The sequence below is a fragment of the Tauraco erythrolophus genome, chromosome 4 (assembly GCF_009769465.1).
Source record: "Tauraco erythrolophus isolate bTauEry1 chromosome 4, bTauEry1.pri, whole genome shotgun sequence".
NCBI classification, from domain to species: Eukaryota; Metazoa; Chordata; class Aves; order Musophagiformes; family Musophagidae; genus Tauraco; species Tauraco erythrolophus.
In genome coordinates this window covers 47604611-47623815 of record NC_141468.1, presented here as the reverse complement: position 1 = coordinate 47623815, position 19205 = coordinate 47604611, and the positions used below count along the sequence as shown (strand labels likewise).

Below are 19205 nucleotides of genomic sequence, written 5' to 3'. Positions count from 1 at the left end.
ACAACGCAACCTGCCCTTCCTAAACTGGGTCAGGATATAGATGTAGCAAGGAAAGCATTCATAGTATTTTTAGGCACCTAAATCCCATACCGAGGAGTCTACTACCGCTAGGTGTACAGAAATAAGCATCTTCGGATTCAGTACCTAGCTGAATCACTTCAAATGTGACCTAAAGACAGATGATATTAATTCTCTCTTTCATGTCAGAATGCTTATTTATACCAGTTTCCCATTATGTGCAAATGATCCATACAGCTTTGACTAACATAAGGATGCTTTTGTAATAAAACAAAGGGGCTCATACGTCACGTGCTTTCACTGCCCGTTTGGAGGAAGGAGCAAATGGGGTGGATGACTAGCTGACAATTTAGCTTGTCTCTTGGCTGACAGCATGTGCTACTTCAGAGACTGATATAACACAGGAAAGAAAACACCATACAAAGCAGTAGCAGAAACCAGGGTAACCTGAGACCTTTAAGTACATAATCACAGCTTTATATTATGTGTGTTTTAATTTGTAATAAATATATAACAACGTATTTTACAAGAATAGGCAGAGTGACATTTCTCTAAGGAAATGAAATGATAATGTTCGCTTCTGTGCAGGTATCTACCAAAAATTATACTGACTAGATATAATGACTTCTTTGTAGATGTGCGTGAAAGTGTTTGATTCAAGAACATCTATGTCTTATCCTTGATCTGTCACACATTCATAAGAAAGCCTATACTGATATTTGTAAGTTCAAATAGCAGCACACACTACAGGGATCCATCCTAAACTCAACTGCAGAGTTTTTTACTGAGTAAGAATATTCAGTACAGCAGTACTCTTACTGAAAAAGAAAGATTTATTCCTTATTCTAAGAAAGTTAAAGATTTGTACAGCTTTTGAACTAGAAAGAAAAATTTGAACCAATGCCAGTAAAGACTATGTAAACCAGTACGGAATACACACTATTAGGTAAAAATTGTTTACCCAAGCTGCACATGGCTTTCTCATCTGCACTAGTCATGTGATATTGCTGCATATTTGCTATCTAGGTACACTACAATCCTTAAATTTCTTGAATAAAATCAGTACAGGAGTGTATTTAGTGAAATAGAATTGATATGATCTAACCATACTTTTTGAAAATGTCATTTGTTTGTCACATTTATCACAAGTATTCCCCTAGATTATTTAAAAGTGAAAGAAAGAAGAGTGTTCAAGGAATAATTTTACCCACTATTTTATGTAAGATATTACTCTTTGGCAGAATATGCACACCTCCACTTCTACAAGGTTTTTAAATATTTCTGTGAAAGGCACAAGAGTCAGCCAGTGAATTATTCCTAACTCCTACATGTGACCTCTAGTGGCTGTGAAGACAAACTGCTGTTTGGGTAAGGTTTTTTCAGTTGTTTCCAAGCAAAAAGAAACAGTAATATATTGTTAAATTAGCACTGGGAGAAGAGATTTCAAACGAAAGGAAAATTTGACTAAAAATAAGCAGGCAATGATCTTGTGCTAAGCAAACAGACTGCATTAAATTAATCCCTGCTTTAACTTCCCTTGATTACATAAGGAAAGGCAATCAGCAATCCACAGCGTATCTGCCAAGCATGAACTTTTAAAATGAAATTTCCATGATATAATGAACTCCAAAGGTCTTGTCCATAGTGACTTGGGTACTATGTTTAAACACAGCTTCTGGCACAGCGCAATCAAGAACGTTGTTTTCAGAAGCACCAACATTTCCCAACACCAAAACACGAGTTTAATGGATGCTGAATGCAGAATTATATCATACTTACATTACACATTGCAACTCTTGCTGCACGTGCTGCAATTTCCAAGGAAAACTTTCACAAATCCATTAAAGAAAACAAATGTGCATTTAAACAAAGAAGAATCATCACTGACTTCTTTTACAGAGTTTAATCAAGAACTTCTTTATAAAATAAAGTTCCATTTATACAATAGGAACAATGCTTAAAAGGGGCAGTAAACAACTGAAAAAAAACCCTTCAGTTAGTTTGCTTCAATGTTTTAATTCAAATCATTAACCTAGAAGTGATTACAGCAGTAATAAAGTTTTTGCTTTTATTCTCATTTTACTATTTATTATACTACATTATAAAATAAAATGCCACAAGAGAGTAATATCCTTTACCACCCATTATATATCATGGGTATGGAGGTGAAATGAAGGGCATTTTTCAAGCCGTCAATGATCTGTAATATCTGAAAGAAACACCCTGAGGACCCATGTTGTTGTAAAACATGTGTTGTGCTTTCATAGCTCTAGATTTTTTAATTAAATGCTGCATATATTTTGCTTTGTGAGAAAGATAGGAAAAAATCAATAAGGAAAAAACTCCCCTAAAACTTTACAGTTCCTATATTTTTTGAAGTTGAAAGGTAACCAAAACAAAAAGAGTCGCTTTTTTAATAACTGAGAAGGAGGCTTTTCTTTTCTTTTTTTAAAAATGTAACTGGAAAGCTCTTTTCATATATTAGGGATTTGAAACTTAGCACAAATAAATTTTGCTACAGTGTATGACTAAAATGGAAAAAAGTTAATATAGAGCAGTCAGCATTTCATATTCAGTGATATACTGCAATAATATTTTTCATTAGCTGTTACAATTTTTTCCGAAAATAAACAGAAAATAATCCTTTGTCTAAAGATACCCTAAGCTGTCTGAGAAAAGTGCATAAGCACTGGATGAAATTGCAGCATATTGACAGATACTTAATAATGATTGGTTTGAGATTTTATTAGTAACCAGCTACATCGGGACTTAGGTTAGGTCATTAAGGTGGCTCTGCTTTTTTACTCTCTGAATATGGGTTTTCCTTTCATTCCTGAATCTCACAGGAACTATTTAAAACGTAAATGAAAATGCTATTTGAAACACCACCTTCGAGCGGGCGCAGAGAACATTTAGCATTGCATTACAAGCAAGCTACACTCTCCTACAGCTTTTTCAGTACGGGAGAGTCCTCAACACTTGAACAACTAATACTTGCCTGGAGCAAAAGGTAAGCAAGGTAAAAAACATGCTAATGACAGAGGAAATGACTTTGACAAATCTCCTGCTACTGTACTTCTGTTCTTTACAGAACGCACCCACTTTACGGCTGCTGAGGGCACCCACACATGTCCCGGCAGCTGGCTCTTGGAATTGCTGCTGGAGAGATCGCCTTCCAGCACTGTAAGCGACTGCAGATGCTCACAAATTGATTGCGTCTCATCCAGTAATATTTGGCCTTAATTGCAGCTCTCTGTTTACTTGGTAATCCCAGTTGTAAGGAGAAGACTGCCTAAAACTTTGCCTTCATCAGTTGCTCCTCACAAAACAGATGGTCGAGATTCAGAGTTTTGATCTCCGTTCCCAGGGATGCCACAGGCCTGACCCAAGCCTATCAAGAGCACTGCATCATTTTCATTATCTAAATTAAACCCAGTCTGAGCCAAATAACTTCCAAATCAAAGTTCAGCTTCAGCAACTGAGAGCTGAACCCAAGTTTTGTGGCTTGCCCTTCGGTCTGTGTGGCAGCAGCAGGAACTCAGGATGCTGCAGTTACATCTCTACCACTAAAGCGAACAGAGCATGGCTGTGGCACATGACTAGCCACACTATTCATCTTTAGCAAGGCCCCTGGCACAGGAATGAAGCAGGCCAACTGGCACTCTCTCATTACAAAGGCCAGGTACAACTCGTGGGGCAAAATATACCAGAGACCATATTAATACAGACTTGGTCTGCCCAACTGTCTCTCCTCCCTTATCCGCATCCGATACATTAACTTCAAACTACACTGAGACATACTTTCTTAGGAAACAAAATGCTCAGAGGGAATATGTTCAGAACAAAATCTGAGCAGATACCTTATTAATCTTTGGTTTTAAACAAATATAGTTTGTTCTCCACAAATTTTTATGGGAACAAATATTAAGCTGGAGGAAATCAGTCTCCATTTACATTTACAGCCCCTTGCACAGAGAGCAAGTGCAGCTTGGATGTAGCAAGGAATCAAATGCAGTCTCCAGATTCACAAGTCATCTACAGCGTAAAGCAGGATGAAGCTACATTAGTCAGTTACTAGCATTACAGAGATTAAAATGTTTAAATCAACTCAGTTAACCTAACTGGTTAAAAATGTAGTCTTACTGCAACAAAGGTCTAAGACATGGAATCTAACAGAAAGTTTAACAAAAAAAAAAAAGCTTACAGAAAAAGTACATGTATGTAAACTGAGGATATGGTATTGGTGTTACTTTTGTCTAATAGAACGTGAAATATGGTACTGAAAAAATTCAGGTTTTGTTGAGATCTTTGTGTTTTGTCAACAGATCCTCAAGTAAACATCTACAAGGCTTTAATGTAACAGTGATTTAGTGCACTGTGCAATCATAATTGCATGTAAAAAAAAAAAGGATAAGTTACAATCACATTTTGAGAAAGGAATCCTGGAATTCTTCACCAACCAAGGACGAACTTGCCATCTGATGAATAAAATGGCTGATTCATAGAGTAGTAACTGGTGACCATGGTGTTGAGTGCCCAGATTTCCTATGTGCTCTACAAAATCTACCTCATGCACATTCTGCTACATAAATCCCTGCTTCATCCGGTCTCTCTTCAAACTAGAAAAGTCCTGACTAAATCCCTAATTGAAGATCTCAATCCATGTTAACGAAAGGTGAACAGCATTAAACAATTGGAAATGACTGAAACCCCTAGTACTAGAGTAAGAAGATAAGCTTTCAAAATTTCTCAGATTTTCTGCCTTGGTGGTACTCGTTTGCCTGATAGAAGGAGAAGAATGAAGCTTTCCTCTCCTAGTGATGCCTATCTAAATTGCTAGCAATACAATTTTGATAAACAAGGCAGTACCCATGCATAGCAAAAACCAGTACGATTTTCAGCTGTTCAACACATACAGGATGATTATCATTTCTTCAATTTTTTCATGAATGAGAAAATGACTGGCACTGAAAGGCAGTTTCTTGAGAATGATACATTACATAAACATGATTGTCCTTCAGCTTGGCCCTAAAGGCTATTCTTTAGCTACAATTATTTACAGGAAAAATAAGAACAGAATTGACAGAATATCAAATTAGGGTATTTGAACACAATAAGGAGAATAATTTGGAAGGCATACAGTAACATATAGTAAGAAATGCCTTCTTACCTGCTTTATATCACAATAATTTGCTATTGTGTCTACCAGCTCTGACATCACCTGCACTTCATGAGATTTTTTATTATTCATAAACTCATCAGTTTTCACACCTGTATTGGATTGAGAAAATAAATACATATTAATACAATCCATAATAATAAAGACTTATGGTCAATCAGAAAAAACACCAGCTTAAAAATAAGCTCCAGTGTTTTTCTATTTTAAGGGTAGTAATTTTAAACTCAAACGTCACTAAATAATTACAAGACTAACCTTCCGAATTAGAGATGAGTTAGTAAAATTCAACACACTGTAAAACTTAGTACCACTAGTGTTTTTTTAAGATGCAGCATATCTAATACCTGACCAGATATTATTAGACAATACCTATTACTATAAAATGTACTATTTCTTCCTGTTCATTAAAAAATATTTATTTTTGTGCCATTTATCACATTTACCCTTACATATATGAAATATAAGGGCAGGGATAATTAATAATCACACAGTACGGCTTGTTAACTCTGCTGATTCACTCACAATATCAAGTGAGATATCTCAAATAAAAGTTATGAGTGATGCTGGGGAAATTCACAAGAACATGCACTTTTATTTTCTTTATTTACCCTATGGATGGGTTATAGAACTGCTACATCTTTACGGTACAAAATCACTTGTTGCTGGAGAATGTGTTGATGAGATAGTCAATCTCTACCACAGGTTTACTGCTTGTGGAGAACATCAAGCACTCACTTGCCAATCTCTACATCTCCCAACCACAGGAGGAGCTCAGAGCTTGCTCCCTTGGGAGAAACCCTCATATTTCTCCTACGTCACCAACACTACAGGACAGGTGGCTCTAGTTAAATTGATGGAAATTTTCGTTAAGTCTGAGTGAGGGCAGAGGAAACTGGGGTGTTACTGATGAGCATGCTCATAGAAAACAAGGCTTTTTTACATGACTAGGCAGATTAATGTACTTTCCCATTCTCTGCTTTTTGCACAGTATGTGTTCATCTGTCCAGAAACTGATCATTAGGCAAAAACTTTGCTCATTCCTTGATCAGATCATGCTGGGAAGGGAGCCAAGAGTGTTACTTTTTTAAAAGAGAGCGGGGAATTGAACTGAGCTCATGAGAAACCTAGTGTTTTCTCTATTTTTCTCAAAACCCACAGGATCTCTCTATTTCTTAAACATCTGTTTTTTTAAAATAAACTGTTATGACAATACTTAAAATCTAATATAGACTCTATGAACTGAAAGAAGAAAAAATAGACTAAAATATTTTAAATAAAACAAATAGCAGAAACAAGTGTTTGTCATTTCGTTAAATACCCTCCTTAACTTTAAAACTGTGAAGATCTACATGGTGTGCTAAAAAAGTCTTAATTGGTAAGCATTTCAAATGAAAGAAAAAAAAGACAGAAAAAATGAAAAAAGAAGAAAGAAAGTCTCTTTTTTTGTTTATATTTGAATGTTTCCGTGTCTGGATAAGCTCATCAGAAGAAGCAGCAGAACAGGAACAGGAAGAAACGGACATTTAACTTCTTGACAGAAATAAGAGTTAAGTTTGTTCTCCAAAGTAGCACTCTCACTTTGAACTATCTCCACCTATCACACCTTTCACTCTTTGTATCACACTACACTACTCTTTGCTGTAGTGTGAACTCCAAAGACTGAATAGGGTAATGCTGTGTGAAGCAGCATTTCACACACTACTTAAGCCAAATTAAGTATTTCAAATATGGAAGAAATCCAGAAACCCAGAAACAAGACCCAACTTACAAATGTTGAGGTTCCGGGTAAAAAAATCACAGTTCGTTTATACCTATGCTCATAAAGTATTTATGACCTCAGCTACTAAAGTTCTGGACTATTTTTAGACCTCTTTTCCTACTTTTTGTAGAATGAACACTCTACTTATATTTCAGCTCAGGGAAAATGATACTGTTTACAGAAAATTATAGATTTTTAATAAATTTCACTGTCGCTGCATTTTCTGCAAAATTGTGATCGATCTTTTAACATTATTTTGAAAAACAACCAGGCATATTACAATCTAATAGACCATCTGTACTTGGAGACTGTTTTATATTGCCAAGACAACTGTAAATTTGAAAAAACTACGTACACTAGTTCTAAAAACAAACTGTAAATTCATTCTGCTATCACAAAATTACTTTCTTGAAACAAATAATTACACATGTAGATTTCCTTATTATGTGTACAACTGATGCAAGCAGAAAAAATACTAATTTCAAAGACCATAAGAAATTTAGAGATTCAGCTCCTTGTGTGATGAAAAAAGAAAGTGGGGTTCAAATACTTCACAGAAGTACCCTGGATATAATAGAGTAACAGAAAGCTTAATGTTAGTTTTAGCTGGTACTGAAACGTTGCTTATTTCTGTTGTGAATCCCTAGCATAGGTAGCTGTTTTCCATTTGAAAAACCGCTTCAACCGCATGTAAAATGCCATTTACAGATGAATAAATTGAGGAGAGACTGTCTTTTATACAGGGCTAATGCAGATCTTCCTAAAATCTCCTACGGCAGGGTGCAGGGGTTTTATACTCCAGTTACCTGTGGAAAATCAGACACATGAGATAAAAAAAGAAATTCACAGTCCACACCAGACACCACCATCTATACAGAAGTGACACGACTGTGATTTAATTCCATTAAGCCAGAGTGAGGAACTGGGATAACGATATACTAAAAACAACTGAGGCAGATTGATACTTCAGTTCACGGAATTTAAAGACAGATTCATTAACAGTCACTGCATGACTACTACCTTGGCCATAAACACATTGCAAAGGTAGAGAGTACTCTTAATCCAATACTCTAGCAACACTAGCTTCTTATATCAGATATAAACCCTGTAACAAGAGAAATTTTCCCTGCTGGCTTCCTCCTCTTGGGCCAGGCTCTTCTGGATCCCGTGTGCTCAGTGCAAGCAACCTGATAGTGCAGTAAGTCCACAATGACGTTTGTTAGGAAGCAAGGGAGAAAGCCCTTTAGACTCAGAATTCTGTTCTGAGTAGCTGGGTCCACAATACACTTAAAATGTTTGTGCTTACCAGTTATTCCAAGGAAGGATAGCAATATGTCTACATTAAGATGGTGAAGAAGTTAGAGAACTACGCAGGTATGCAAACTGTGGGAATAGGCTCATAAGAATGTTTGTCTTAGAAGAAGAAAATGTATTAAAAACATCTGAAACATAAATGGAATTATCTTGATGCATATTTTTCAGAATATGAGCAAGGCCATCGTAAAGTTGCCAGTTTTCTCAGACTTACACTTCTTTTGACTTACAAGCTTTAGTATGTCAGGAAATGAATATATTCTAAAATACAGAATTAAGTTCAAAATATGTGAAATAGCTTAAAGCTAAAAGATCACAACTTTCATTCGGCAACTTTATGAATCCATAATTTGGTACTTTGCTTCTGCCAAATGATTACCAGGAAACTCAATTAAGTTAATTTAACTGATACTTACTGCCAATTCAACACAAAGGTTTTGAATTATAATACCATTGTATACATTTGGAATATTTTATTTTTTCCATGAAGTACAATTTAAAATTACTGCATCACAAACCCAGGCCCCAGTTACCCAACTGAGCAGCACTCCTACAAGACACAGAACAAAATATTCAGCAACTGCCTTACTGTGATGCTCCACTCTGCATGACAAGAAGATGAAAGAATCCTTGTAGTTTTGTTTAAGAAAGCTAATCCAGGTATGAACTCAGGTACCAGTATAACAAGGTAGAACTACAGCATTACAGAAAATTAAGCAATGAAAACATAATAAAAAAAAAAAAAAAAAATTCATAGATTTCTAGGTTGGAAAAGACCTTAGAGATCATCGAGTCCAACCATCCCTAATCCCCATTAAACCATATCCTCAAGTAGCTCATCCACCCTATTCTTAAACACATCCAGGGATGGGGACTCAACCACCTCCCTGGGCAGCTTATTCCAGTGGCTGACAACCCTTTCAGAGAAGAAATACTTCCTAACATCCAACCTGAATCTCCCCTGACTAAGCTTATGCCCATTTCCTCTTGTTCTATCACCCATCACTAATGTAAAGAGCCCTTCCCCTAACTCCCCACCATCTTTTCTCAAGTATTTATAGGCCGTAATCAGGTCTCTCCTCAGCCTCCTCTTCTCCAGGCTAAACAGCCCCAACTCCCTCAGCCGCTCCTCATAAGTTTTATTTTCCAGCCCCTTGACCAGTTTAGTCGCCCTTCTTTGGACTCGCTCCAGGAGCTCCATATCTCTCTTAAAGCGAGGGGCCCAAAACTGGACACAATATTCCAGGTGCGGCCTCACCAGTGCCGAGTACAGGGGCAGGATCACTTCCCTGCTCCTGCTGGTCACACTATTCTTGATACATGCCAGTATCCCATTGGCCTTTTTGGCCACCTGGGCACACTGCTGGCTCATATCAAGCCGGTAGTCAACCAACACCCCCAGGTCCTTCTCTGCCAGGCAGCTCTCCAGCCACTCCTCCCCAAGCCTATAGCGATGCTTGGGGTTTTTGTACCCCAAGTGAAGGACTCTGCACTTGGCCTTATTAAAGCTCATGCCATTGGCCTCAGCCCAACGTTCCAGTCTGTTCAAAAAAAAAGAGCTAAAAATTAAAAGAGCTAAAAAGCAAGTGGAAGAAAAGCAGTATACAGTTGTCAAACAAAAAGAAAGGGCTTCAGATGAACAAAAAACAGAGGAAAGAAGCCAGAAAGTAAGACCAATGCACAATAAGCCCTTAAGACTCTCTCAGCTGTGACATTTTAGTAATTCTGAAGAAATGAAAAACTGGGGAGCCAACCACGGAAAATGGTAAAATTGGAAAGAGAAGATTGCTGTAGAAAATGGGAGAGATGCCCAACATATATTATAGTGCTATCACCTAGGATAAGAAACATCAGAGTTTTGACGTATTATAGAGATAAAACACACTAGAAAGCAAAGGCAGAGAGCTGCTTAGTCTGTCTCTGAAAAACTAATGAAATCTGAAAGACAATAAGAAATCTATAATGACTGAGGACTCCATGAAGAGTACATTTTTAGTGAAAATGACAGCAGTCCAAGTAAGTACAAATGTTTATAATCTAAATTATATTTATCATATAAATAAGTTTATCATCTAATACAAAAAATATAATTAGGGGTAAGACTTCCAGTGTTCAACTTGATGCCAACCTGTGAGTTTTTTAATTCAATTTCTTTAACTAGAGAAAATGAAATTACTCTAGTTTTATGACATACATTTGGTATTGGTCCAAAACGTACAGAATGAATAAAATCTTCTTTTTTTGAGACATCAAACACTTATTGGGCCATATTCAGCAAAACACCAAAGCATGTATTTAATACTAAACAAACGATGTAACAAAAAACTCCCATACTTGCCAGATTTTAAGGTGAGACTTTTTTTAAAAAAAACAAGAATAGCAACCATGATTCCTGCCGCTCAAAGAGAAGAAAAGCAAAGAGAATTGTGTCTGCTGGCCTATCTCATCTCCTTTAAAAATGAATCTCAGGAAAGATCTATAGGTACTAAATGCTGTGACCCCTCCGCTCAAATTTTAGCAAGAGAATACATTTTCTTTTCAAAGGCAATGAAGAAACAGCCTAGGAACAAATGAAAATTGAAGCGAGAAACAAAACCAACCAAACCACCCTCCAAACCCAAAACTCTTCAGGTCCTATAGTAAATAAGTAAAAAGTTAAATACAAATATAAACATACCTGGTTTTCCTTGATTGTCTCCTCTCAGTGCTTCAAGTAAGTCTTCTAATGGGGTACACACTCCAAGGTTGGACAAAGAATAATACTTAGCAGCCAGGGCAAACAAATGTACATTGATAAGCTTCTTGGAGTTTTCACAAAACACATCGGAAAAGTTGTCATCATCTGTACAGAAAAGAAAAAGTAAAACTGTGCTTAACATCTGTGTAATAGAGCTGACAGAGAACTACAAGCAATAAATATGTAGTATCAGACAGAAGTAACCATTTATTTTGCTCCTTTAAGCAGGAAAACTCATTTTTCTTCAGCTGTATTCCCTTCACAACTGAGGTCAAATTTTACTCTCAGCTGAACTAGTGTAAATGTGGAAAAACTTATTGTTTTAGCAGAGTTACTTTAGTATAATTGACAAGAGAATTCACTCAAAATTATCACTTCTCTTTTGTTTACAAACTTGCTCGTTATACAGTTCCTAGTCACCATCATCTGACAATATAAACAATTAGATTTTTAAAGAAATGCAGTTGTTCAATATATGAAATGTTTTGATTTACAATCATTATATTAACATATTTTCCTTGCTGCTTTGTAGCTGGTTAATCTGCTGGGAGAATTAAATTAATTTTTATTACCAATCACGTGTGAGTAAAAGATTCCAATTCATGTTTTGTTTGACTCAGGACGAAATGCTTCAGTTTGACATTACTTAGTTCTTTAGAAAATATTTCCTTTTCAGAAATGTACATTTATTTTTAAGTGAAACATATTGCTATGAATCAATTACTTATTCAGAGATTGTTTTGTATTTTCTAACTCCTCTGTATTTTAGCTAAAACTATTTCTATATAGTTTTTCTAATGATTTTTAGATTCCTAAATAAAAGAATATTTATTTAGAAATATTTAGAATATTTAGAAAATTTCCAAATATAGAATTTTTAAATTCTTTTAAAATATGTAAAAGCTAACAAGTCTAGCAAACAAACTTACAAAGATCTAGAAAATGTCTCCTGGTTTGCCTTTTGTCTCATGGGTAGGTACTGCACCCAGAAAACACAGTAGCTTTCCTGAATCTGGCCTATCCACCTGCATGATAATCAAAATAGCTGGTTTTATTGACCTCATCTCTAATGCTCCTAATTTTCTTGCACGACCACAGTTACTGGTTAGGCATATATTGCCATTTATTGAAACAGCCCCAACAGTGTTGACAACACATGTTAATTTTCATGGTACTACACTACCAAGGCATGAGTCCAGCAAACAAACTTTCGACCTAAAAAAGAATAAATATTGTCTAAGCTATGATCAGAAAGAATATTATTTCAGTGTCTGTGTGGTGCTTCTTACTCTACTTCTCACTACTACAAAATCAGAAAAGAAAGCCATCTTTAGAAGTGAGTTCTTTATTTGAACTTCTGAACATCCAATAACATTTAGTTAGTGAACCTTCATGAAGGATAAGGGTGTAATATGATACTTGAGAACAGAAATAAAGAGGAACACTAAATCAGAATAAAGATTGCAAAGTTTTTAGGGAGAAAGGGTAATTTTGCTTTCTGATGTCTCTGTAAGATATGTTACGGAAAGACAAGAAATTAGATGCATGCATTTTGAAATGACTGAAGAAAAATAAACTTCCTTTCTGACAATACTTTCAAATCAACCAAATAATAGAAGAAACTAATATAATGTTTTTGGACAGAATTGCAGAACAGCTTTTTTTCCCCCCTTGAAAAAGTCTCAGCAACCATAAAGGGAGGTGAATATTTACATACAAAGAGTATTTTTGCCTTCTGCTGGATAAATGTCATGCAAGGAGCTCTTATGAGAACCTGTCACAGCTTGTGCCATTGCTGAAGACGAAAATGTCAGTTTATTTTCAAGGGAGGTTCACTCATTTAACTTATTTTGATTTTCTGGGAACGAACCGTGTTCCAGAAAATTTACAGACATTCACAAAATGAATGTAGTCTGAACCAGTAAAAACGCATAGAAATCTCTAGGTCTGATGCAGTGGGAAGAAATCACTAATCTCTCAAGAAAGAGAACAAGGTTTAAGAGACTCAACAAGCAATTACATGCCAACAATCATCAAGGAAGTGACAGACATGAGACATTAAGTCAAAAGGTGCAGAGCAATATTTTGACCAGCCAGCCGTTCAGTAGTTTTGCCAGGTGAAAAAGAAATCTAATTTTCTGGATGAGAAGTGGGTGTTCCACTTTGTTTCATGCATATTATGACCTCTTTGAATTAATATAGTATTTAATGTAACACACGGGAGAAAAGTCTAGCCCATTCTAATACACATTTATGTTGTTCTTTATCCCCAAGTTTTATTTCCTCAGTGACCAGGACGGTTTGGGTTTTGGTTGGGTTTTTTGGGGTTTTTTTTTGTATTTTAGAAAACTGGAGCACATAACGGTGAAACGTAAAATCTTTTTAGCAACTGGCGCACATTTTAAAATATATCAGCCAATCCTGTATGCCAAAACAAAACAAAAATCAGTCAAGTAAAATCCTTTCCCCTAAAATTAATTTCTTTTCTTCATGACATAACATTATATGGAACAAAGGAGTTTTGATAATACACTGCAATGTCATCCTGTTACAAAATATTTCTTTAATATATGTGAAATGCATGACAAACATCTGAATAAAATTTTATTTTTGCAATTTTCATTTCCATACATATATACTACATATGTATAAAATATATTTTGATTTCTAAGCAGTATTTTTTCAAAATGTCTGGATAGATATTAAGTGATTTTTCATTGACCTTTATATTTTAAATACACTGAACTGTATCACTAGTAGAAAAAAATACACTTTCTGTCATTACAGTGACATCAGATACTTGAGAATACAAGAAGAAATACTGTCATTCTTCCTCCATACAACAGGACAGCAATGAAATTCATGAAAACATGTCACTGTCACATAAGAAGTCTATTAGAAGATGCCTTTGTCGATTAGAAGTGTACTAATATCTGCATTCTTTCAATACTATTAAGCAGCTTAGAATTATTCTTGATGTGAACTTTATACTAGTATTAGTAGAAATAAACAGGAAAAATATAAACCAAACTGAAGTATCCTACAGGTGTTATAAATACCACATTTATGTATTTGTTTTAGTTCAAAAGGCAGAAATGAGTGCAAAATTTATTGACAAATTAAGTACCTACAGGTTGTTTATAACCATGATCTCTTCCAACACTTGAGACGTGCTTGTTTCACTATAATAGGCAGGATCTTTAAGTACATTAGTTTCCTCCGTTGGAAATAAACTCACTATGCCCATGTTAACACCAGCCCTCCAATGCATGGTACCAAAATAGATACTGGAAAAGGTTTGTTTCAAAGCATTAGACTTGCCTACCATCTCAGCTCAGCATGGCATCCCAGTCCGACAGAAGTTTCTACAAGGTCTAGGACAGAACATCTATCTCCTCAGCCAGAAAAGTTATTTTGAGAAGTGAACCTTTAATTCAAAACATGGACACAAATACGCACACACCTACATGAGCTGCCACGAGTTAATTATTTTGGTTAGGTTAATTACACTAGGGCTCTCATTAATTTCTACTGCAAGGTCTATAATCACCTTTCTTCAAACTGGATCAACATCAACTGCTTGGATACCGCAATGGCCATACCCTTAATATCTATCAAATGACTCAACGCAAGAATGCCATTGACTAGACACTCCACTTCCACAACAGCAGCTATCACCCAAAACACAGTAAAACCAGTACCTCTCATCTCCTCTGTAAGGAATACATATTCTATGCCTCATTGGCAACTTTCACCCAACAATCGCTGTGGAAATAAACATCATGTGAATTACATATACAAACTTGCTACTGTCATCAACCATGCTCGTACCCATCTTACACCACACTACCCTGACACTGACAGGGAAAATCATTAAACTTATACCTTTGAAGAAATTTATCCTTATCTAACACTCAAATAGCTCACCAAGATCAACAGCTTAGGCAAACATTCTGCAGATTAGAGTTCACAATATTTAGCAACCCAATCTTCCTTTCACCTGACTTCCTACCGATCCCAAATATTGCACAAATACAACTCATCTTGAAACTTCAGAACTTTCCTAGGTTAAAGACTAATTACTGAATTTGAGAGTTCTCTGCTTCTTTATCAGAACTTGTGAAAAGCTTATAAACCCACCGCTTGCCTGCTTTCACTTTTTCAGTACCTGACATAAAATACTTCAACTGTCCTTACAAATCTCACTTAACTGCAATGCAATGCAATAATACCCATGGTCTATAACTTCCTTGAATTCAGTTATCTGATGGAAGAACATGAACAGAATTTGTAGGATCTCATACAAGACCACTAGCATATTGTCTGTAATAACACTCCTACCAAATTCAAACTGTTGTCCCAGCTTGCCAACTCAAAGGAAAAATCCTAACTATAGTAAGGTATCTGAAGCATGACTTCAGGCTATGGAATGGCAGTTGTCAGACTGTATTATTTCTGAATATGAAAAATTTTAGTTTTCTCAAAATGTTTCTGCTTTGGTTGCTTGCTAGATGAAATCTAGTATGTGTTTTAACCAGTCAGTCCATACATTTGCAAATAAATCTTCAGAGGAAAGAAACATATGCTAATAAACTGGAATTAGAATTCATACAGTGATTTAGAGTAAAATATGAAAATACTTAAACATAGACTTTTCTGTGCCTGTGTCCAATTTACAGCAATGATGTGATAAACAAGATGCAATACGGCAAATGTCAGCTTTTTGATGTAAAAAATATAAACCAGTTTTCTATAACTAAAAATGGATCTGAAATTTTTCTGGGTTCCACCCTTTATATGGCCATTTTAATGAAATATCATCTGATGAGTATCTGAAAATAGTCTTTGAAACGGATTTACAGAACATGTAACATAATGTTCTGCAACATGATTATATTCTTGCATATAATACTGTAAAACAGATTTGTAACTTCTTGCTTGCTAGCTTCTAAAACTACAATTCAGCATATGTATTTGTCAAAATCCCTATAGTAACATAAAATACTGTGCAGAATAACAGTTTTGTGCCAATCTGCAATAATGTTACTTTTTTAGTTTGCAGAGCTATGCGAGTATGCACTGACAATTCCACATTTTCAGATCAGTTCTATCAAATGTAACTTATGTTTCCCTATAACTTAATGTGGGATCCCTATTAGAACAGATTCTAGAAAACCTTTCCTAATAGTTTTGGGATTGTGAATGTATAAATGTAAAACTTCTCAAACTCTTAGAAAGCAAATGTTCTACCATGTGAAATCAAAATGACATTTTACACATATTTTCAGTAAGGTATTTGGGGTATATGACCACAATGTCATTTAAGCATGCAAAATAAATCTATTCTCTTAGTCACGCTCAAAAAAAAAGGTGTTTCTATGAACGTTAGTAAGTGACGAGAGTCTTTTAGTACACATTTCAAGGTAAGTAACTAACATTTAAGCATCTGATAATTTTGAAGAACAACCACACATACAGTTAATATTTTAGAGCGCTATAAGGGTAATTTCTTTTTATGTTAGGTTTCAAGATCTCTAATGTTAAGTTGTACTAATACACCCAAATAATCTATGATATTAAGTTTCTCAATCCTAATTTTAATACAATCTTACAGTGTGTTCACTTTCAAATATAGGTACATGTTTGCAGATACCTTCACTGAAAACCTCGTATTCTGCTACGATGTGTTTTCATCATATGACTGGATGGTCAGATAGCACACACTCAAACCAGTCAGGTATGAACCACCAAACCAGTGAGCACATGCCCATCCCATTACAGTGCCTCCAATTTTGTCACAATACTAGAGAAATTTTGAGAGTGTCTCAAAACCTTCCAAATGTTAAACAGCACACTATAATTTTGAGGCTAGAAAAAAAGAGCAGTTCTCTTTTATCTTAAACGAGCAGAAATAATCCCTGCAAAAATCGAAGAAATGTTCTACTCTAGCCGCAGCATGAAGGCTTCGTACCTTTCTAAAATGTGCTTCATTTTAGCCACAAATTGTCTTTTGTTCCAGTAATTTCTGTATCAGATTCTCTAATATGCATTTTGAACATGGATCATTAAATATTTTCCGATTTTAAAATCTACAAAATAATTCTCTGCCTTCCTGATTCTCTTCCTACTCTACAGGCCAGCACCTCAGTGTCTGAATCACTTCATGGGCTTTCCCATAGAAACAGGTAGAGATCAGGGTAATTTTCCTTTAGTATTTTTTTTTCACAGCTTCATCTAATAATTAGCTTTGTTCCAGCTCCTATTTACATTTAAATTTAATTTTTAATTTTATGTTGTTCTGAATCAGTTTTGACTCTGACATTACCTGTCAAAAACATTAAAAGTTTTTCCTTGCTGCTTCCCAAATTTTGCTTGTGGTCTGGACACTGTCTTGTTTCCACCTGGCTCTTGAAGCCATTTCATAATCCAGTGTCTTTTTCATGCACAAATAAATTTTATGGATTTTTTTTTTCCAGATACCTCAACCCTTTAAAAAATGAGTCTTACAGTTAATATTTTGCAGGTCTTTAGATCCAAGAGAGAAACGTTACAAGTGATGTAGCAACTCACAGTATCTTAGCTTGTCTTCTATGCCAAAAAGTACACTGCTCCACATGCTTTTTTGTGGACTCTTCCATCACACTCAACCTGCTTTTCTGTCTCACGTGCCATTTCATGTAGCGTTTCAGAGCTAACGTCACACGAGAGCTATCTACGCTCCACAAGCTCTGGCGTGATGCAGGTTTTTCCTCAGCTAAAGTCCTTTTTCAGAGATTTTACCTTAATTTTGAAACTGATCTCTTTGCTGAGGCTCAGTCCTCCCAAATAACATACCTTTCAGATGCTTTATCTTCATTTCTGTGCTCTGGCTGAAAGCGTATTACTCGTATGTTTCCCTTCTACTGGGACTGCAGTAAATTCAGTAATACAGTTTCATAGCTGGCCTCCTCTTGAGTTACTTCAAAATTACTGAAAATATGAAGTGCTTCTTAAATAAGCCTTGTCAGAAATAAAACTGCTTTCTGTCTTCCTTTGCCAGACACTCATTATTACAGATATATAGGAAAGCGGTGTTTAAGCCTTTTCCAGCTGTCCTCCACATTTCCAGTTTCAACATTTGGAGGACTTTTAACTGCTACATCTTTCCGCTCATGTGGAGAGGTCTTTTTTGGTTCGTTTTACTTCTGCTCTTCAAAACTCAGTCAGAGTGAAAGCATCTGACAGTTCGTTTAGAAATGAAATGAAATGAAACTCCCAACAGGATGAAATTTATAAAATGGGACCGTCACCACAACTGTCACTACCCGGAGCCTCCTAAGTGCAATTCCTCCCACCACGGCTGCATTTTATCTGAAGCGTGACGGTTCCAAATACACCCTGCTACCCTGGAAAAGCACGAAAAGGCAGAAACGGCTTCAGCGGGGGGCGGACTGCTGGAACCACGGCACGGGCACGGCCGCAGGACGGCGGCGGGTGAAAAAAGAAAAGGGGCTGAGCAGAGCGGTGTGAAATTCTCCTGTTTTATTACAGCAAGGGAAATAATTTTAAACGTAGATAGGAGGGCAACGAGGAAGTCTCAGGAGCGAGAAAGAGGTCTGAGGAGGAGCTCAAGGAGGGAGGTCTTGGGTCTGCGGAGCGTGAGGCGGCCGCGGCCGCCCTCGCACAACGGGCAGCGGCCGTGCTGCCGCAGCGCCTCCGCGGGCCCTTACGCCTCCCGCAGCACCGGCGCCGCGAGCGCCGCCGGCGCCGTGCCTCGAGGGCTCCCTCCCCAACGGCAGGGCCGGAGCCCCGCGTCCCGGCGGCGCCCCCCCTACCCCGACTCACCCCACAGCGCCGCCGCGGCGCCGGAGGCTTCCGCCAGCGGCCCGGCGGCGCGCAGCGCCTGCAGCACGGCGGCGGGGCGCAGCGCCACCAGCCGCTCCCACAGCCCGCGCGTGTAGAACTCCACGGTGTGGGCGCGGCACAGCGGCAGCGCGCGCGCCAGGAACCGCGCCGCGCGCCGCAGCGTCCCCGCCGCCGCCGCCGGGGACGGCTGCGGCGGCAGCGACATGGCGCCGCCCTCGGCTCGGGCCCGCGCTCGCCTCGTCGGGTCGGGTCTGGTCTGGTCTGGTCTGCTGGCCGGGCCGCCGCCGCCGTCCGCTGCGGGGGCTGGCGAATCGAGCGCCGAGTGGCGGCGGCGCAGCTCGGTGACGTAGTCG

At 37.4% G+C, this 19205-nt stretch overlaps 1 protein-coding gene across 1 annotated transcript in view; it reads right to left on the bottom strand.

The window, feature by feature from the left end:
• METTL25 (methyltransferase like 25) overlaps nt 1–19090 on the bottom strand; it is a 64769-nt gene extending 45679 nt beyond the window's left edge. Inside the window, exons 1-3 of the mRNA XM_086609972.1 lie at nt 18832–19090; nt 10948–11112; nt 5189–5289 (exon numbers count right to left, since the gene is read on the bottom strand). Coding sequence (XP_086466098.1) covers nt 5189–5289; nt 10948–11112; nt 18832–19057 — 492 coding nt within the window. The 5' untranslated portion in view covers nt 19058–19090. The remainder of the gene's footprint in view (nt 1–5188; nt 5290–10947; nt 11113–18831) is intronic.
• Nucleotides 19091–19205: the final 115 nt, after the last annotated feature.